At 45.8% G+C, this 22,373-nt stretch overlaps 1 protein-coding gene across 2 annotated transcripts in view; it reads right to left on the minus strand.

Moving 5' to 3' along the window:
- HYDIN (HYDIN axonemal central pair apparatus protein) overlaps positions 1 to 22,373 on the minus strand; it is a 58,026-nt gene that overhangs the window by 21,292 nt on the left and 14,361 nt on the right. The window contains exons 4-5 of one of the 2 annotated variants that reach the window (XM_088171947.1): positions 18,541 to 18,740; positions 7,638 to 7,821 (exon numbers count right to left, since the gene is read on the minus strand). The exons of the other annotated variant lie outside the window; for it this stretch is intronic. Of the exons in view, the coding sequence (XP_088028073.1) occupies positions 7,638 to 7,821; positions 18,541 to 18,740 (384 nt within the window). The remainder of the gene's footprint in view (positions 1 to 7,637; positions 7,822 to 18,540; positions 18,741 to 22,373) is intronic. 2 annotated transcript variants of the gene reach the window in all.

Genomic DNA, 22,373 nt, shown 5'->3' on the forward strand with positions numbered 1-22,373 from the left:
CTGAGTAATTACTGTAGGTGGCATTTGCTGAGTAAACCCTGCACCATTACTGTGTAAATAAGAAGCTGTTTAATGACATTTGTATCCATCAATTGGAGCAGGAAGGCAAGAACAGAACAGCTGGGCTAGGGATTGCAGCACTCTCCAGAATGGGAACCCAGCTGCTGGAGGACCTTGGGCCTCACACCTCTTCCTTCCAGATGGGCAAACCCAGAATATTTGCTGAATGGAATCTGGCAGCCATCTCCCCCTCCTGAAAAACACCTAAGCAGCACCGTGCAGAGACAGAGAGGAAGGACAAGGTAACCTGAACCACGCTGAGCACTCCGAGAATTCCCTGCCCTGTTGCCAGCACAGCAAAACCACCACCTCTGAGATGGGGTCACTCGGGTGGGGCAATGACAGCTGCTCCTAGAGAAGGACTCGACAGCACTTCAGGAAGACAGGACAGGCATAAACCTTGTCAGCAGACTGCCTGGACTCTGTTTACCTAGGAGGGCGCTCATCCTGCTGAGCACAGTGAGGCCCATACAACACTACCCTGAGGAACCATGGACTGTGAGACACAAGGTGACAATTTCCACGCAGGGAAAGAAGCAGGTGCTGGCCAGGGATGGTCGTTCTGCGGACACCCTGAGCTCAGCAGGGCTCATCCACCTCTGGTCTGGCTGCCTCTGGGCAGTGGGAGGGAATCCAGGGTCAGGGAGTGCATTTCTAACTCGGCTCCTACTGCCCAATGATGAATCCATGTAAAAAGGCCCCGTTCTGGAGATCAGTGGTCTGGAGGGTTTTAGTACTTATTCAATAAAGCTGTTCTGCTCTGTAGCTCTTTGGCCTTTGAGAAAATGCTGGCAAAGCTGTGGCATGAAAGTTTATCCCTGCATTGCCTGGATTGTTGTGGGATCAGTGATCCAGAGACAGGCATCTCCAGCTTGTATGGGAGATCCCCTGGAAGCTGCAGGGACAGTGGGGATGTGCCAGCACTGCCCTGCTGACCACAGACCCTTCCCAGCAATCCCACAGGAGCCCAGTGAGCTGGGGGAGTGTTTGCACCTTGCCTTCACTGGTGTGAGAGAGGCAGGAGAAGGAGCTGTACCTGAGATGTCACAATAAACTGCTTGATTATAGACCCGAGCTTCCTGGGGCTTAAAGAACACACTGATTTCAGCTGAACATTTTGGCCAGATCTCTCCCTCCTAAAGCAAAAGGAGACAGCAAAACATTTGTCTTCAAGCATCACATTTCTTGTTTTCAACCATAGCTCTGTAAGCCTTTATTTAGAGCATCAATGACAAACAAGGAATGAGCAACACTTATCAACAATACTGATAAGAGAGTTTGGAAGCAGCTGCAAAAAATCTAAGTCCCTTACCTGTACTGGCACCTGGTAGTATAAAACCAGGGGTTTAAATCTGGGCCAGGTTACCGGTGTGTCTGTAACTGTCTGCTGCTTCCTCAGGGTCTCTCTCCTTTTCTCTCCCAAAGAGTCCTGGCACTGATGCTCAGTCCCAAGGAGCCTTGTCATGCAATTTTGGAAGATCTCACAAAAGGATCTCACTTATTGCAACTGATTTTAAAAAAATGCATGACTTATATTTCTTCAAACCCCAGCATTACAACTGTTTCTTAATGTACTTGTTGACATTAATACATGAAGCTCTGATAACTATAATAACACTCCAAAAGGAATAAAAAATTTAGCTTACAGAAGGAGAGAAAAAGAACAGTTACTTTTTCTATCGACAAAGTGAAGCTTTGATTCTGCTTCCTGCTGGGTATCCTCACTACTCTATCCAAAAGTCTTGAACTTGACTGGAGCCTCCAGCTCTCCTGAAGCATAACTGTTAAATAACTGTAATACTGCTCATCAACTTGGTGCTTAGAGCTCAAAGGACAGGCCCTCAAGGAACTAAAGAGCTGTGACATGGTAAGTCACTGGGGTGCAGCTGCAAGCAATTCCGTAATGCACAGCCTGCTTGGACTTAACAGAGGGGAGGACAGACAGAAAAAAACCAAAACTGTTTCAAAGACCCACAAACCAATAAGAAGGAAAGTCTGAAAGAGTTAATTCACTTGGATTTTACTCAAAACCTAGAGGAAATACATTTGCTAGATCAGATGTTTCTACCCAGCAAGTAACTGGATGAATATGAAGCCTTACTTTCCAACAACACACTTGTTCAAGGAACATCAGCTGACAACCCACACTCAGCATGTGAGACATCAGACCTGTCAGGTCCCATTGGGATGCTGTATGGACTCATCAGCATCCAGAGAGTAATCTTGGATTGACAGGAATAAAAAGCATCTAGGTTGCTCTGAAAAACACCAGCTCTGCTACAACACCTGGAGCTTGGCTAAGACAAGCACTGAGAAGAAACGCTTGGATGATCATTTCCCTGGCTTGGCTAATTAGAGTCTAATAACCCACCAGTGCTCATCACCCAGCTGCTCACTGTGTATTTAACAGCCTGAATTCAGTGCTCTCACCCTGGGCAGAGCCTCCCTGGTGAGGGGGATGCACTAGGCAGCTGCTTGCCTTTGCTTCAAGCTCAACAGCTGGAGGTGAATGCACACCTCAGCTCCACAGCGTTCTGCACTTCTCTTCGAGGTACTGCCAGGGCTGAGCTGCCCAGTGGCACCACTTGATCCTGCAGCTGCTGTGGCCTCTGCCAGAGAGCTGCAGCCAGCCCTCATTTGGTTATTACACAGTGTTTGCCAGGCCTGCCAGCACCATCAGCTACACAAACAAACTCTGCTGATATGCTGGGGAAGGCCATTGATGAAATGTCAAGAGCAATGATGATGTTTGAGATTGTCATCTTCTAGACGTGTGTAAAGCAGGGGAGGAGAGCACATCCTGAGCCTTAAAGCCAAAATACACTGCTACAGTAAAAAGGAAGGGAGTTCAGCAACAAGTGGAAAATAAATGAGCCTAAATTTCAGAAATGCCACCCAGATCACTCCTAGGAAAAGCCTGCATTTGCTCTGTAGAGACTTACATGCCAGACAGCAAACTGGGGAGAAGTATTTGAATGAGACAGGACAGGAGCAGTGATGCTGAAGGTGCAGATGGATGCCAGGACTTGACTGTGGTCCTGCCATCAAGGCTTATGAAGGCTGTGCACGAACAGATTACCAGGGACAGACACCTTAGAGTTTGTGCTGGCTGTCAGACAGCGTCTACCATAAACTAAGCATCTGGTTTCCTGGCACTGTGTTATTTCTTACAAGAGTTGGAGGTTTTGGTGTAAAGTATGATTCTGCTTTTTCAGATTTCATACCACATCATCCTGAAGCAGAGTTCAAACAAGAGACAAACAAGAGCAAGGTCTCAGCCAAATCACTGCTGAGAAACTCAGAAAGCATCCCTCCTTCCACCAAGGCCAGAAAACAAACTTCTTGGAGCCTAACACAGCACTATCAGTCCTTCAGGTTAACCACCTCACGAAGTGCTGTTTGGCTGTTCCTCCTGCTGGATTGAAAGCTGATGGTACTCACTGGTCTGTTTTATGTGCTGCCATCAGATCTTTTGGCCCTGTGGACACTGGGGCAGTTTGGTTATTACTCAGAGGCTGACAGAGGCAATACATCTCCTGTTAATGGAAGCAAGTGTAATACAATTCATAAGCAAAAATGAAGCTAAACAGGAGAGGAAGAAAATTAAAAAGAACCATTGGCCTGATGAATATGCATCTGCTAACAACAGTGCTCTGTTCTAGCTGAGTGAGTTTAGCTGACTTTGGAATTTGTCAAATGCCACGGCCAGCACATCTGTGACAGAAATATAACTGACACAGGGATCTTACCCCACTGCTTTGGAGCACAGAAACAGCAATATGCCACAGAGGCAAAGACAGGGACAGACCTGACTGGGCAGGGGATCTGGGAAGGAGGTGTAGGGCCAGAAGGCAGGGACAAGGGTGGGAGATGATACCCAGCCTGTGTTGTGACAGCTCTGTCTTGCTGTGAGCTGTGTTCACATCATCTGTCCTGCTCTGGTTACTGTTTGCTGAGCTGTGGGTGGACAGGGCTAGGATAGCAAATTTACCTGTTCCCCTACTAAGCCCTGGCAGCCAGACAGATCGACTGCATGCCTGAGCCCCTAAAGTGACTTGCAGCAATGTGTTCCAACTGCAGCAGTGGATGCTGGAACCCTGCACTCATATCCTTGCTCCCAGGAAAACCAGTTAAAAATGCAAGACTCTTAATCTCCTGAGATCAAATCCCCATTCTGCAGGATTCAGTGTATGTGGAAGAAACGTTTGGCAATACATCATAGAGAGCTTCCCTGTACTGTCAGGGAAGCTGAAAGCCAGGGTGTTTGACTCCAAAGGTGAAGGGTAAAAAGAAATTATTAGTTACACATAGTCTATTACTCTGTGCTATTCAACCAAATTCTTTGAAGACATGACATATTCTGGAAAACTTTTGCCATTTCTCCTTTCTTTACTGCAGTATGTCAGACTATAAAGCTAGAAAATGTTGTTAGATATTTCTCCTGGGAAACTAAAATAGGGTGTTTGAGAGGTTCCTCACATGCTTGCCTCCCCATAGGAGAAAAAGAGCTCCTAGTTCTTGAGGATATGCCTCATTACCCACCCTTACAGACTACAGCTACATGTGTATGAGCCTTGGGTCACCTCAGGAGCCAGTGCTCTGCCTATGCTGGCATGTTCTCTATAGGATGGCCACTGATCTGGAGCACAGAAAACTACTGTGGATGCTAACCAGGACAGAGGTAAAGCCATGCAGAGCTGTGAATATGACAGTGCACCACTTCTGGCACCATGTCACCCTCTGCCAGGCTGCCATGAGCAGGTGGCCTGAAATACAGACAATGGATGGGATGATGAGACAGCACAAAGTCTCCAGCTGTTGTTCCCTGGCTTTACTACAACATCCAGTGACACAATACAGGAGGGGTCAGCTCCCAGCTGACTCACAGCTACAGAAGTGATCTCTGTGCAACCAGAAATGCATATGGATCCTGTTTCCCCTCACTCAGCCCCTTGATGATGAGAATCTGCTGGATCTCCACCAGCCCAGATAAGAAAAAGCTGATCTTGAAAAGCTGAATATGAACAATGTTTGGCCAAATCGCTGCCTCAGTTTGGCAGAGGGGGAAAGCCATCCACAGAAAGGAAATCCCTGCATGGAGCAGACATAGAAACAAGACAGAGCTGGTAACAGAAGCACTGAAATGGCACCCAAAGAGCAGCCTGTTAGTTCAGGGCACTCAGGAGAAAGGCAGTGCCAAAGCTAACATCTGCCTCTTTCCATAAATAACTGAACCCACCACAAGCTGTGGGATGGACCAGAGCTCCTACTGGACATGGTGTCTTCTGCCAAACTTTGAAGTGCTCAGCAGTAACCTCTCCCTTGGATGGGGACCAGATTTGCAGGAACAAACAATGCTGTTACAATGCTGAACAAACAATGCCAGCCATCTTGAAGACCACCTCCATCAACTCAGAGTTAACACATGACACTGGAGAGTCATGACCAGGCAATGACAGGAGAGTGATGACTCGTCAAGGTCAGGGCAATGGTAACAAATCTTTGTCCTTCCTTTCCTCTGGTGTCTATTTCCAAGGAGTCAGCTCCCATGTGTCTGCAGTGTGATTTACAGCTAAGCTGTGGTGAGGAGTATGCAGCAAAAACCAAGGACTTTCTCTTTTGGTAGCCACCTGGGCTTCTTGCATGGCTGCTTCTGCTGACCCATCACGTGTATTTGCAAAAACAAAACACAATTTGAGATGTGCTCGGCAAGTCAGAGTTGCATAACTGTTCGTTTCCCACAGGCTTGGATGGATGCTCAAAATGTTCATGGTCACATGGTGATTCCAAAAATCCCTGCCTCCTCTTTTTGTCAGGATTCTTGTCAGTGACTTAACCCTTTACAGACTACAGTGACCTGCTGCAGCTTCTAGAGACAGCAACACCTGAAAATACTGGCAGCTAGTGGCCCACACAGCAAAGCTGCTGCACAAGCCCTGCAAAGTCACCCTACTCAGAAAGCATTTCCAAGACTACCATCCCTCCAGCAGCTTCCTAGTTTCTGGAAGCAATTATTTCCTTCAGCTATTTGTTAAAAGGCTTTGATTTTCTATAGGGTGCTCCCAGACATCATAGGTCATGGGTGGGAGGAAGAGAGCAGCCACTGCTGGCCAGAAGATCAGAGACAGAAAGGTCCCAGTTTTGGGGGCCTCTCCAGCAGATGGACTGGCAGTGCAAGGGAAGTGTCTGTCCAAGGTAAAAGTTACAAAACCGTCACCACAGAGAAGGTTGTAGAAGTCAATGGCAGTGGAATTTTAGATTCTGTATTTGATAAAGAGGAGAAAATACTATCATTTGATGTAAAGACACCTATATGCTAGGGCGGGGGGAGACAGACAGGACCAAAACTCCAAATGTGAAACCAACTCTTCCACAAATAATGGCATTAAAGGAAATCAAAAGATTGATAATGCTGGACAAAACAGAGGGTAGTAACCCACTTGTATTAAGTCCTAGAACAAATCATGTAACATTAAAACAGCTACTTAGGAAGAGTTTCCACTCAAGCAAGGCCATACTTTATGTGTGTCCATCATTAGATGGAGTACCAGGACTCTACTCTGGGCAGCCAGACTTCTGGAGCTCTCCTTAGTGCACTTCAGGAGCACAGGGGAGGTCAAGCTAGTTGTGGAGACATGACCCCACTCTAGTGAAAAGCAGGAGCCTGGGGAACACTACAAAATCAGCTCAGCACACCAAAGGATGCTCTTAATGCTCAGTTCATCAACTCCCACTTTCTGCAATATTCCTACTGCTCTGACACAAGCTTTTGGTCACATCATGCTACTGTCAGCTACAGTGGTATGAAACTTGCATTGTTCTGACACTGGTGACTCTTTGCCTTAGATGGGCTATTGAGTAACCAAGAAGAGAATATGATCCCATTCCTTTGGAAAAAAAAAGGTGTTTAACCTTTTTCAAAAGAAAACAAAGGTTGTGATTATTCTAGGGTTTACTCAAAGATGAAACGGGATTTTGCACTGCACAGACAGTAGGCATTCTTCATCTCACCCTGTGCAAATACTCAGAATTTGAGCTCTGGTTGATGGAAGGACATGGGGGTTTGCTTGCATAAACAGAAATGCAAAATATTTTCTGTCCCTGTGTGCAATAGAAAAGTCCATTTAAACCTGCCAGCCTTGTGTCCAAGCTCACAAATGACACTGGAAAGGAGGAATTTGGCTTCCTTTCCACAGAAAACCAGTAAATGCTGCAGGTCAGTATGTGAACTGACAGTGCTCCAACACCCTCTGTTAGTCCCTAAACACCATGTGTAAGATGTGTCCTTACCTACAGTAATTGATCCCTCTAGACACTGTGAGGACACACACACAGAGTGCCCTCGATATTGAGCCCTTGCAGCAGAGCTCAGCTTTGTCAGGCTCCTGTCCCTGCCAGGAGCCCACAGGGCAGAAATGCTTTCTGCAGCCAGCTCTCTGGCCTCACCAGAATCCTGATGACTTCTCTCTTGGCACACAAAGCCAGCTGAGGCAGGGATCTGTCAAGGGACCTCATTCAGAGATGAGGAGGAAGAGGAGGAGGAGAAGCAGGAAGGGAGGTTCTCAGCCATCACTTACCTTTGGCTCAAGGCAGAAAATGTCATCGTAGAACAGCATGGGGTCTTCTTGCACCTTTGCCCTCACTCTCTGGAGGGTGCGGGTGAGAAGAGCAGAATGTTCTCGGCGAGTGGTGTCCACTCTGCACTCCTTCAGAAAATCAGACAACTTGTCCTTGTCCTGCTGACACAGCCTGGGATACTGCCTGCAGCCACAGGAGAGACAAACCCAGCAGGCTGTTTAATAACCACATATTTGCAGAGGGAAGTGCAAGTGCAGGAGCAGCAAAGCATTCGGGGAGGAGCAGCAGCAGCTCCTCAGCAAGGGGCTGACCCCGAGCCACGGGGTCCCAAATGAATCAGAGGATCACTTGTTCACTGGCACAGCAGGTAGTTCTACTCCACATTTAGAAGCTCAGGAGAGGTTTTAAAAGCCAGCAGCCCTCAAGAGAGGGCTCAAAGCCACTGCCACAACTGAGGGAGAATCCACCACCCACCTCAACTGGCTTTTCTGGCACTGAGCTGCTCATGGATGGTAGCTAAAGATGAAGGAGCACCCACTGCAGGACTTGCCTGGGAAGGCAAGAAGAAGCTGAGTTTCAGCTGCAGGTTACCAGCATCACTCTTTGTTCCTTCCTTTTTGGACCTGCAAGAATAAGCAAACTCTATCTGTCCCGTTCCCTGCACTGGCTTCCTCTCTCTTGCTTGATAGCTGCAGTAGAAATTACTTCAGTGTTTAAGATCACAACCAAGAGATGAGAAGGAAGCACTGCTACAGAGCAGTTGCTTCTGAGCTGGCAGGTCACTGTCCCCCCTTCACGGTCCAGTCCCCTGGCCAAGAAGAATCAGCAGGTGACAACTGGGAGGACAAGTGGAAGCTCCATATGGAGTGAATCGAGGGAGTGCAGTATAAGCAGCACAGTGATCATCACCCAGCCCAATTCAAATACAATTAGAGAGGAAATACAGTCATGGACATTACCAGCTGCACACAGACAGAGCCTCAGGCTAACACTGTCACCAGCACCAAAAATACTTGCTGTGGCTGCTCCCTGCAGAGTGTGATCAGAAATGTCTCTCCATGGCTGACCTACAGTGCCGGGAACGGGGAGGGCTCCCACCACTGAGTAAGTGACCCTTGTCAACCTCCATCAACAGTCAATAATTCCACCATGATGTCCCAGAAAGTCCTGCAGGAGGAAGACAGAGCAAACTCTCGGACAGACCTCATGATCCAAAGATTTTTAGGTCCCCTCCAAGTGCAATGTCCTGCACTGCCTCCTCTCACCAAAGTCCTCTATGCTCCAAGCTCTGTGACAGCTGGACAGTAGCCTTGGAGCTATGGCCATCCCTAAGACTGTAAGTATAGGAGAATGTCTTGGTCAAAGTCTAGGACACAAACTGGCATGAAAGCAAATTTAAATGGAAAAAAAAAAATCTGGTCAAACTTAGCTGTGGGGAAACCTGGTTGTTTCTGAGGCAAAGGAGGCTCACTGAGAGTCCAGGTTGAGACAGGCAGGTGGGAAGAAATGGTAAAAGAACGGTTCAGGGAAGTATTCAGAGAAGGTTGTGAGATTTTCTTTCAACACACTGAGCTTACATGGAAGTCAGACACTGTGTAATTAAATAGAGAACAGTGGAAAACTAGATTTGGCCTGCGAGGCATTTCTGACCTAATTACGTTGAACTTTATTTGCTCAGAAGCCCTTAAAAAGTGCTGCAGTTTGAGGCAGTTTCCTGATCAGCTCTGGGTTCAGACTAACTCCTATGAACACACATCCATCCAAGTCTGAAAAGTCACACAAGGACTCCCTGAATCACCCAAGCTTTTCAGTGTCATTTCCAATACATCCCCCTGGGCTGTGTTTCGCTACTGCCTGAAATGGGAATTTCAAAACTTGCCCAAACACACCCTTGGAAGAAACAGCCCCATCTCTCACTACCATGAGTACTCATGGTGCTCAAGCCAAACACACTTCCCAACCCTGTGTGGCCCTTCCTTCCCTGCAGAACCCTCCACCTCCAAACCCTCCTCAGCCTCTAAAAAAGGATAGAAATTCCTTATTGTGCTGAAAACCAGGAGAGTGCAGGGTAATGTAACATCCTACAGCAGCGTGGCCTCAACTATCTGGGCCTGCAAAGGCCCCTGCCCTGCACAACACTGGAATGGAGCCTGACATCTTGTCTGACATCATCTCTGGACCTCAGTGGTTTGTGGCTCCCACAAACAAGAATTTGCTCTCTGAGGAAATCCAGTCATTGCAATCAACTCTTCTTCCCCAAAACATCATCCTCAGCTGGAGTATAGATGGAACTGGAATAGGGAGTGCTGAGCTCTGTTGCCTGAACCCTGAAGCCCAGGTTCACATACCCTGATACCTGGGATGGTTTAACCCAAACCATTTAAAAGCACTGATATTCTCTGAAGCCATATGTTAGTTTTACCCTTGGGCAGGGCATCTCACTGAAATGCATCTTTCAAACTCACCTCAGTTTCAATCGACCCTCCTCTTCTGAATACCAAAAGCCTTCCACTGGAAGCAGGCTGTGACATAACTCTGGTTGTGGATGACCAAAAGAGAAGTGTCACAGCTTTTAGTTGACTGAGCAGTTTCATGGATCAGTACATTTATCACATCCCTACAGCTGTGTGAGGATGTCCCAGATACCACCTTAAGCACTAATTCTGGCTATGTTTGTAGAGATTTGTCCCCAAGGTGACAGTATTTACAGTGAGATATTTCAGATGTGCTCAGGTAGCCCACTCAGGTCACTGGGAATTCTGCATCAAAGTCATTCAGGTGACTCTGAGGAGTCACAGCTTGCTCAGGGTCTCCTGCAGGCATTCCTGTCTCCTCTGATGCTTCGTTGCTGACTAGGAAGGATGCCCGGGGGCATGTGGGCAGAAAAGGGGGACCCAGAAGAACAAGTGAAGTGACAGCCCACGGCAGGAGGGGACACAGGCGAGGAAACATGACCCAATACTCTACAACATTCAAGATGACAAACCACTACAAAATGAACACCATGAAAACTATCATCATCTCTCTGTCTAAACCCACAGTCACATCAGTCTTGAAATATTTGATATTGTTCTTATCTCAAAAACCAAGCTGAAGCATTTAAAATTAAACAAAGAAGGGCAGAAACAAAGTTTTAAAGTACAGAGCAGCTTCTATATGAAGACTGAATGGGATTTCTTAACCGAGAAATTGAAGAGAAGGTAGGTAGGTAGGTAGGTAGATAGACAGATAGATAGATAGATAGATAGATAGATAGATAGATAGATAGATAGATAGATGAGGTTTGCAAAAGCATGAATGGCCTGAGATATGGGAATAAGAAAAAATTGTCATGATTTGTCATCAAACAAGAGCCCAAGGGCCTGAAAATGTAACCAGTCAGAAATTACAAAAATGTAGTAGGGGATATCCCATCTGGAGTGCACTGCTGGGGGAGGCCATAGAGGCTCACAGAGAGCAACTGGACTGATGCATGGAAGATAAAATCATCAGAAGATATTAAAAAAAGATGAGACTAAAGCCTCCAGCCCAGGAAAACGCCAACTCCAGAGCCCAGGAGGGAGGAAGCAGATGCTCTGCCTCTCTCTGCACACTTTACTAAACATCTCTGACTTCTGTGCCCCTAGAGAGGAGCCAGGGCTGCAGCCACCCCAGCACTCCTGTCTGCAGGCACCAAGGGCTCTGGTGAAGGCTGGAGGCCTTGTCAGAGCACCTTGGACCACACAGAGAAGTGGTTGGCACATGCTGTATCTATACCCCCACAAATGGCTGGGTACAGGAGAGCAGGCACAGATGCCAGGGAGTTGGGAGGATGCTGCAGATCTTTCTGCCAGGCAGAGGAACTGACACAGAGAGTGGAGCTGTTGGGGTTGGCTGAGGGCAGCTGCAGACTTCATGTCTTGGGTGCCAAATTAAATGTGACATTTCATTTAAGACTCTTGGTTGTTTAATACATATGTTTAAAAAATAAATCTCTGTACAGCAATTCAGCACGAGGCATTTCACTTGACAGGGTAATGTCCACAGTGTGCAGCTTGAGATGCTCTGCTGCCACAAAAGCACATTTACTGAATCTAGATGGATCTGCCCTATCATTATTTACACAACACGATCTTATTACATGCTGTCAATTCTTTCATCCTTACATCCTTTGGATACATTTCCTACAGATGGCAGGACACAGCTCTTTCCATAACCTGTGCTAAGCAATGCCTGGACTTGAAATTCAAAGCCAGACTTTTTTATACAACAGTAGAGCAGATGTTTTTTGGGTTGTGCAGTCCTGAACAAGACTCTGACACAGGATAAAACACAGTGGTGTTTCTGCTGTCATGCAGCTGCATGACTATGGACACAGCTATCTTAGCATACTGTGATCACTTTGCACTGCCTGGAAGTGAAGAAATTGAGCCCTGGGTCATCCTCTCTGGGGCCTGTAAAAAGACTGAAGGGGAATTTACAGAAAAGCTAAAACATCTCTCTGAATTCTTCTAATACTACATGATCAGCCTGGTGCAGAAGGGAATACTGTTCAAAGCAGCACAAATTGTTCTTAAATAGAAAGACAAATTTTGTTTAGCCTGAAAGTATGTCTGAATGATTGGATGAGCAAACCCTTGAACAAGATTTCAAAATAAATTTCAGGGTTTATGAAGAACATTTTCCTAGGATTCAACAGCTGGTACTTTTCTTCATCAACTACTGCTCTAAATATTTGAAAGCTGGTGGCCAGATTGATTAGACAGACTAGAAATAAAACAGCCCTTGCTGCGTTTCATCTTCTGAGATGATTCTTCCTCTATCCCTGTCATTCCCTTTTTGCCGAATTTGGATTTTAAATCTTTTTTAGGAGTGTGTGACAGTCAAGTTTGGACTATTTGGCTATTACAGAAAGCAACTTCAATTTCATTTGCCCAGCATTTTAGGAGACTGGGCCTTGCTTCTATGGCACAGCTGAGTCCTTCCCAGGTTACAACAAACCTCAGAGCCTCCTCATCATCAGCATTGCTGGTGTTAATGATTAGAAGTTCCCAACATGGCCCAGGCCACAGCCAAGCACCTGCTGAACCCAGGCAGCACGTTCCAAGAGGAGGAGCTCTAGCCAAAGGCATTGTGAGGAATCACATGAAAACTGATGGGGATGAAGTGGGAGATGGAAAGCCAGCAGTGGGTACAGGACTGGTTGTGGCTCTTCAGACTCTGGCATGGTAAAAGCTCATTTCCAATCTGGCTCCTTACTGTGCAGCCAAGTACTCCCCATTATCTCCACTGTGCTAAGGAAGATCTGTGTGTGTTGCTGGATGAGACTCCAGCACAGGAATATCTGGGAGCCAGCATGGGAGCTTTGTTCTGCCTGGCATGGAGGAGCCTTCCAGAATATACTGGAAAGGACACCAAAACCGTGGGATGATGAAAGACAGTGCTGCTGCATGGCCAGGGTGCCACGGGCCATTTTTAATCTTTATTGCTGCTACAGTAATGATACACTTGGGGTACCTGCCAGGCTGAAACATTGCTTTTGGCCTGTTAGGAAGACACTGCCAGACCATTAGAATGAAAGCAAAGACAGACTCAATATACCACTTAATAAATCAATCACCCTTCAAGCTGCTCTACTTCTTCTCAGCAGATGCTGATTGATCCACAAGGAAAGGAATCTAATGAATGGGCAGTTCTGCCCTGAAACATATCCAGAAGTAACAACACTTAAGAACATATTATGATCTCCAGGGATAATGGAGTGGGCAAGTTGTGGTCAAGGATGACCTGCAAAGAGATGGAAACCACATTCTTCCAGAAATCCTTCATGTGCTAAAAACAGGCTGTGTGGGCTCACAGGAAATCTGTTTCTGTGCATATGTGGGGATGAACAAAACAGCCCAAAGGAGAGTCTTAACTTCCAAACAACCCTCCCAGTACACAGCCCCCAGTCTGTGCTCATGCAGTCAACTCTGCAGGTTGCTTTAGCAGGGATTTTGTCAGGAGGGGTGGTAAGTAGTTGTAGGGCTATAAAGCTGTGCAAAAAACCTCGAGCAAACAAAGCACAAACTTATTCCCCTTCACATACCCTCAGAATGACAGACTATCTGTCTTGAAACACAGAGCCCTGGTGAGAGGGCAAAGGCCATACCCTGTTTGCAAGCAGCAGAATAACCTTATCTAAAACAGTATAAAAATCATTATTATAAACAGTTCTAGACAAGGGGAGCAAAGGCAGGAAGCGGTTGTTACCTATGAGCTGTTTTGACAGAAATGAGCACTTTGGAGACCAATTAGGCTCACCCATCAAGCTAATTAATTGGAACTATAAAAGCCTATAACCAATCAGCTGGATAAAGCATTAGGTACCAATCCTGCATCTGTGGCAACGCTGCAACTATTAAGACACAAAATCAACATATAATTGCACAAACAGCTATTTGCACCTTTTTTTGCCTACAATAACTGACACCCTCAACTCACTTTGAAGCAAACATACAAGGACATAAAAGTTCAACAGGAAACAGCCATGCTGCTGGGAATTCTCAGAAGTGAAGAAAGAGCAGAAGGAGCAACAGCCACCTGTGACCGGCAGAAAGAAAAATCTCTCTGCACAGTTTTAAAATTCCTGATAGTTCAAGACAAAGTCTGGTCGTGTAATAACTGCAGCATCAGTCTGGCTTACACATTAAAGTAACACAGGAAACAAGATCTTCTAAAACTCACAGGGTACAACAAATTCCTACCAGCACAAAACACAAATGGAAAATATTACATCAGTTGGTGCACCACAGTGAAGCTCTGGAGTCAAAAGAGGCTGCTCCTTGGGAAGCAGAAGGTTTCCCCAACTCTGAGCACTTAGAAGAAGCTCCTATCAATCTGTCTGGATGAATGGTCTGCTGCCATGAATGTAGCTCAATAGTAACTTAATGCTGCTCACAGCAGCACCAGAGCCCCCTCAAACACTCACAAAGGCTGATTTCAACCCGAAAAGGGTTTTGGTATTCCCACCCTGGTATCCTGAACAACACAGGTGACTCAGATAAATACCTAACGTGGTAGTGAGTTGCTCAGGCAAGTATTGAACATTCTCCTTTCTGGCTGAAGTCAATCTAAATGGAAAGCACTCAGGAACTTGTTTGAGTGATCTCAGGAATATAAAATGCAAGGTGACAAGAGCTAAACCTCAGTTAAACCCTGCTGCCTATCCACATCCATTGGGGGATTTATAAAGAAAAAAAAAGAAAGAAAGAAAAAGGCTTGATCTAGAGACTAAATCAATAGGATTTTCATTTCATTTCTCAAACAAGTTCCTGGAAGCCACTGATGGCCATGTCAGATGGATGACGGACGACCCTTGGTAGGAAGGGGATTCTTAAGGAGAAAGAACAGAACTATAAGAAGGTGGTTGTTTTCTGCTACAACTACACAAAAGCACAGATGAGATCAGAGCAAGGCAGTAGTTTTCTCAGATGTTTACCCTTGTGAGTAGCTGACATGTTTATAGGTGCTGGCACAGCCATAGTACAGTTCCTTGTTCGACCTGAAACAGCAATAATCAGCCAGGGCTGGGAGTTTCCTGCACGTGTACATTGATCACTAACACACCACCAAGCCACATGGCCTCACATACCAAAGGACGCTGATTCAGCCAAATCCAGCATCAGTTTTAACTGCAGAAAGGAATTCAGCATCACAACACGTTTATATTCAGCTGGCAACCCCATGCTGCTCTGCACAGCAGCTGAGCACTCACTAACAAGCTGACAATTCCCTTTGGCCCATTTGCAATGCTGTGTAGCCTCTACTACAGCTTCCCCTGCTGCCAGTTAAGCACACCCAGTCCTGTAGTTACTCATCATCTTCCCCAAGCCCCAGTGACTCCAATACATCCCATCAAACTCACTGCTGTTCCACAGGTGAACGAAGAGCTCCACATCAGCTCCCTAATCAGCCATTTAAAAATATGCCTTAATTTTTCCTGTGATCTCATGCCTTATTTTCATCAGAGGTGATGTCAGGTTTTGTTTCTCCCCAGTGTTTTCCCCCAGTTCTCTGCAATGAAGCTCAAGGGTCCCACTGCCATAAATCGCATCTGAGGATGGTTTGTGAAGAGCACAGAGAGGGTTAAGAGCTATTTCCATGCACAGCTTACACTGACTCCCTCAGCAATCTCTTTTCCTGCCACATATCAACATCAACTTAAGGGATGAAAAAGTCAGGGCACTACCTGTCCTGTGAGATTACAGCCTAGGAATCAGGGAGAATAAAAGTCCTGAAGACCAAAGAATAATGATTGTTTAATTTGCAGTGTGGTTGTTTGGGTTTTTTTTACCTTGAAAACATTCGATTTTAGCCTGAGAAAGGAGCATATTTTATCAGCATTTCAATGAAAGCTGCTCTAAGAGGAGCCACAATTAAAACTCTGAATGAGTGCAAATGCAGATTAGAACAATATCGTGACATGGAAACAAAGCTCAAAAGGAGGATTCCATTTACCACCTGAAGAATTCAATCTCAGCTAAATGAAGCACCATTTACAGGAGCACATCAAGGGAGCTGAACAGGAGGTTTCTGTGTATTCACCAATGATGTAATCTGGGACTCTGGGATGTCATCCAAGCTGGTAACTGTTTGCTTGGCCCACCAGACAAGCTCCATGCAATGTGTTGGAAATAATAATGAAAATGTTTTGGTGCACTTTGGATTTAGCAGGAGCAATTAGGATTTTTCACCAGGTAAACAGTTTTTGGCTGAGACACAAAACTCAGTGCTTTAATGTTTAGGGAGAGCTCAAATGAAACACAGCAGCTGCTGGGCTTTGGGCTCTTTTACAGCTCCACTGAGAAAACAAAAGTTCTTGGTCTTAGTGCTTTGCTGGTGGTCAATTTTTCACCTTCAAAACATGTTCTGTGGAGTTTGGTGATGATTACAGCAATACACACAAAAATAATGAGAACAACTGGAGCCGTGGGCAAGCTGAACTTTATACATGTCAGTAGTGACAGCTGATGAAAATGCTGCAGTTCCTGCTCATTAAGGAGCTATTGCTGCAATTAGGCCTGACCTGTTCCCATTACCACAAGTGAGAACATCACTACTGGCTAGTGGAGAAGCCTTAGGCCAGCCCTGTTTATGTGCTGGACCTGAGACTTTGCAGAGAGGGAAGGAAAGACCAAGCCCCACAGTCCCAAAGTCAGATTACCCTACTCCTACATCTGCCCCAACAGTGGTGCCAGGATTGCTGGAGGTCTCTCATGGGGCTGGAGTGATCACTGCCTGGCATGGGAAAGATGCAGAATTATTTTTCCTATTCTTTTGACAGATATTTTGCCAGAACAGAGAAACTATGGGGAAAGTTAAGGAGAATTCTTGGCCATACTTGAGCGCTGTGTTCCATCCTGTACTATGCCTACTCCTGCTCGTTGTCTATGTATTCCTGCCCTCAGATGGCAGGATGAGAATAACACTCCAGGGGGTGACTTCAGAGGATGCCTGAGAAAGAGCATATCTTCCTATTTTCAGATTACCAGAAGAAGAAAGTGCAGCCAAGTTCAGGACTTAGTTCTCAGGACTGGGGAACTGAGTGCAAATCAGCCCCTGAATCTCCTACATCACACCCCAGGCTGTACCCACCAGACACCCCATTACTGCTGTAGCAGGAACCCCTTACCCCTCACAGAGACCTGGCTCTCCAAGACCCAAAGACACAAGTTCCACAGTTAAACTTAACTCTTCTGAGCTTCAGCCAACATCATCATCTGTTCCCTGAGCCCACAGATAAGAAGAGCTGCGAAGGAGACATCCCTGACATACTGTAATAGCCAAATGAAAACCACTGCCAAGAGATGGAGCTGGCAGGCTAAACTTTGGCCTCTCATCCATTAATTACGAGCTGTTCCTTAAGATAATTCTCATCCCATTAGATCTACCCTCTCTATGAATCACTACTGCTCCTGACAGGCAGAAAAGATAAGGTTTGATGGTTTTTTAATAGCTTGTTTTCTTCTGCTTTTTAAATTATGTCCTTTTATATGTTTGCTTTCTTGTACAACATTTAAACTTCTACAGGTCCAGATCTCCCAAGGTACCTTGTAAGCCCCAGACACTGGTCTTGTTTTGAGCAGTGTGTTTGCTGAGGTGATCTCCAGAGGTTCCTTCCAACAAAAGTTATTCTATGATTCTACTTTCTAAATCAGCCCAATTGTTTTTCATATATTCCCCAAATTTCTCATATTTCCTATATACCTGTGCATATACCAATGGGCAGATGGTAGATGAACAGGCATTAGAGGAGTTCAACCTTTAAGAAAGTTCCAACTGAAGAATTCATGATGACATTTTGACAAATATTTAACGCAAAACAAACAAAAAAAAAAGCAGAAACACAGAAACTTCAGAGTATTTAAGTAATCTGAGTGAAAGCAGGGGATGACTTAATTAGAATAAAAATGCTGTTTCTATTTGAAGATTTAAATCATATGTTTGAAATTTAAACTGGCTTTCAAAGGTTCACCATGAAACAGAAGAGATGACTGATGCCCTCAGATGACAAGGGAAATTAGATCAACTTTGACTTAACAGGAACAGCACAGGCTGTCCATAACACAGCTCACATGGGGCATCTCATGAGAGGACCACTGGAAAGCCAGGTGCCTGTGGCTCCCAGAGAACAGGTCTGTGTGGCTGCCAGTGGTGAGTAACCATTTCAGAAGCTCCCTGTGCTCGGGAGGGTGCAAGGCAGCTGCTAACATGTTCCAGCAGCCTGCAGGAAATCTGGGACAGAGAAAGCTCAAAGGCTGCATCCTGCCTAAAACACCAGAAGGAACAGCAAACCCACAATGCTCTGGTTCCTTTGTTGCTCTTTACCAACTCCGTTATCACCCAAAGGTGTTTTGCAGAACAAAGGCTGAGCTGCCTCACCCCTGGGTGCTCAGCTGGTAATGAGCTGCCCGGTTACCGAGGTTCTGAACCAGCAGAGTCTTCTCGGTGCTGTACTTGACCGGGCACTCTGAGAAGTGCAGCTGGCCAGGGAAGTCCAGGATGGCTCGGGCACCAATGGCACGAATTGGCACAATGAACTCTTCCCTTTCAGTGATGCAGAGGAACTGGTGGAAATAATCCTGCAGGAAAAGAAAGTCTCAGCACAGGACATTTAAGTACCATCCCCACAGCAGAAGAAAAACTGCTGTGCTCTTTGACCCTAAGAGTAGCATTCGATAATTAACAATACTTTGTACATCAGTGACCTTTCATTCCAGTAGGATGACTTGGACAGGGCTGTTAACTTGCAAAGAAGAAACAACTCTATTGATTCACCTGCTTTCACAGCAGAACCTGACAAAATTATCTGATACTTTGATTCTGAGGCACCAAAATAGAGTAATTTCAGGTAGTGGATTAGAGCAATAATAGAACCTGCTGTGACCACCACTGCAGACTATCAAAGGCACCAGTAAGAATCCAGCTGTGCCACAACACTAACTGCAGTCCCAGCAATGCTGGTGGAGTTTGGCAGGGGGTGCCCTGGTACATTTTCAAAAGGACTTTACCACATGCACAATCAACAACCCATTTTTGGTGAAATACTTGCCAAGCTGGAGATGGTAACTGCTTTAATGCCAGGTGAGTGTGAGGTATGTGTGTATTTCCCACAACATCACAGGGGCAAGGCTGGGGACACACACCCTTAAAAAGCCATCTGATCCATCTCCCCACACTGAACTGACTCAGCCCTAATGCCAAAATATTCTTGCCAATGTCTGACAAGTACTTAAATCAGTAAGAATTTCAGCCCTGCCCTCAGCAGCCTATTGCAGCTCTGGCCTGGACTTAGAGAGAGCTCTTCCCATGGGGAAATCTCAGTCTCCCTTTACATCTCACCCCAGCTGCAGAGAACACAGCGATAACTTTGCTGCCTCTTCTGTATGGTTGATGCCTTAATCACCTCTCTCTTCCGAGGTTTCTAGGAGTGACTTGGTGCCTATATGGACAAGAGTGGGATAGAACTGCAAACATGAAACCCTCAAGCATCCCTACCAGAGCAAACTAAACCCTGCTATTCCCAGTCACTGGCTTGTTCAGGAAACAGCCAGACAGCCCCCTCCTGTCTGACATTTAGCAGTAGGAAGGTGAATCAAGTCACCAAAACCATTTCACTGCAGGGATGAGCAGATCAATCACCAGGTGCACGACATGGCATTGCTGTGCTGGCAGCATCACCTCACCCTTGCCGAAAGCAGTGGTAGAGCTGCTGCCGTAGGGCCGGGAGCCATTGCCTCCAGCAGCTCCTGTATCGATGAGTTGATAAAAGCTCTGCCTCTTATCACTCACTTGCTGGCCTGATCTTTTCTCTTCAGTGCTTTCAGCTCATTTGATATTTTTATCATTGTTGAAGCAGCAAGCAGACAATTTGATTTAGGAATTGAACACAGCAGCAAACTCCCTTAACCAGAACTGATTCAGATTCTTCCACGGTTGGGGCCTCCTGCTCCCATACCCATCCTCTCCAAACCTGGAAAGGGACCTAAGGCTGCCAGAAAAGGCACAGACACACAGCTATTGCTTTAACCCAAAGTTAACAACCAGTGCCTATCAACCATCTGCTCAGCAGTGGTTTAAAAATCACCCTAACAGCTGCAGTCACTTCCAAGAGACTGTACACTTCAAATATTCACACTTGAAATTGCAGAAGTGCTTTTGCTTCTCCTATTTGGAAGGTAAAGTACCAGGAAGGGAATGGCAGCAAACGACCTACAGGACTGAAGATCACATTTCAGGAGAGCGTTTCATCTTCAGCAAGTCTTTCTGAATTAGCAATTTTGCACTCAATCTTGCAGCCTAAGCCCTCTAAAATAAAAGCTAGGGCAGCCCATGGGAATATAAAGCACCTATTATCTGAGCACTTCACGTCCCAGACTGCTCAGATCCTCAGAAACTGCATTAGCAAATGGAGAATGCTATTTACCTTTTTTTTTTTTTTTTTGGTTGTTGTTACTTTGGTCACACTACTGTAACAAAGGCATTGTAATTCCAATTGAAAGCTGTGTGTCTTTTTAAGCCTTGGCACCTTCTATTCAGTTATCTCTCCCTTCCAGATGCCAGGTAGGGTGAGAGGATGCAAGGAGTTCAGATCAGTACGGGGATAAAGAGAAAAGAAACCTCAACAACTGGAGGTATCTGAGGGAAGTAAAAGGGAATTTTCAAGTCATTGTCATTGCTAAGAAGCGAGAGGATCAGCATCAATGTAAATAAGAGCCCAAGGAATAAATTCCTCCAAAAGCCAGCACAGGCAGCCATTCCTAGCTCTGCTGCCAATGGTGGGCACTGGGACTGCAGGGGGAGGGAACTCCTCCTTGTCTGCCAAGGCAAGGCAAGAGCAGCGAGCATCTGGCTCCTCAGAGGCAGCCATGACCTTGAGAATGCTGCCTCTCACCATTCACAGCCATGCACGTTGTGGGCTGAACCCCTTTTCCAGGGATGCTGCAGCCAGAGCAAGGCTTGACCCAGAGCATTTCAGGGTGTGCTGACCCTTCAACCCCACTGTGGTTCCCCAAAGTGGGACTGCACCAAAGTGCATGCAATATCAGGAGAAAAACAGAGAAACTCAAGCAGAAAGGGGTGTGCTAGGCAGAGGCTGGCTCACTCTGCTACTGTGAAATCATGGTTCACTCAGCTTCAGAAAGCTGAATTGCCCTCCCTTGGGAGAAGAGGACTGCAAATTCTCCACTGCAGCACTGGCCTGTGTTACCAGGACATTAACTCTGGGACGAAACCCAGGGGTACAGCAAAACTAATTTAAAATCTTACTTTTACTTTGCAAACCCTTAGCAGACTGTTTAAGAACAAGTTTTTTAATAAGCCTGAGTGAGCAAGAGCTTGCATGACTTCTATGCTTTAGAGATTATTTAGATATAGCTTCAGGCTGCAGATTTTCATGGAAATACAACTTTTGCCTTCAAACAACCCTGCTCTCAAATAGAGATGACTGTAGAATAATTCCTCTGCTCTTATTCCCCTTTGATAAGCAAAAAGTTACAAGCTCTGGCCTTCCAAATACCACCCTTGGCATTCAAATTAGTACCCACTGAAACCAAACCAACTGCTTGTCTCAGATGTATTTCCTTGAATTATAGAATTGTTTCATTTGGAAAAGACCTTGAAGATTGTTAAGTCCAGCCATTAACCCAGCGTGGCTCTCAGGCCAACATTAATTGGTATCACACATCAACCTTAATGCCTGCCCAGTACACCAGACTCAAATGTCAGTTATCCTGCAGAAACCAATCCTCAATCCTTCACTGAATTCCCTGCAGCAGACAACTTGCAATGAAAAGATCCTTGTAGCATGAGGAATATAGTAAGTCAAGCAGGGAAAGCTGGCTGCTGAAATCATAATATCATATATAGTCTGGAAAAAAGGGCCATTAAAAAAGAGGAGTGACTGAAGGATGAGGAGAGCTCCACAGGAGAAGGGGTACCCCTGCTCCTGCCCCCTCAGCTACCGGTTCATGGGAATCTTTGAAACCATCTCTGTTCTCCAGGTTCGTTCTGTGCATTCATTTGCTTTCATCTTCTGTCCTTTCCTCCCTGCAAGAGTCATCTTAAAAGTCTGTTTGGAATATCTTCTGTGTGCTACAAAACATCTAAGAGGACTAGACTGAATTTTAAAGGAATTAATTTCAGTAATGCAGTAACTCATCGTCCTGTCATCTTTCCTATTAATCAGTGAGCAATATTTCAGTCTCCACTGAGCA

This window comes from Sturnus vulgaris, chromosome 12 (genome assembly GCF_052056855.1).
Source record: "Sturnus vulgaris isolate bStuVul1 chromosome 12, bStuVul1.hap1, whole genome shotgun sequence".
Lineage (NCBI taxonomy): Eukaryota > Metazoa > Chordata > Aves > Passeriformes > Sturnidae > Sturnus > Sturnus vulgaris.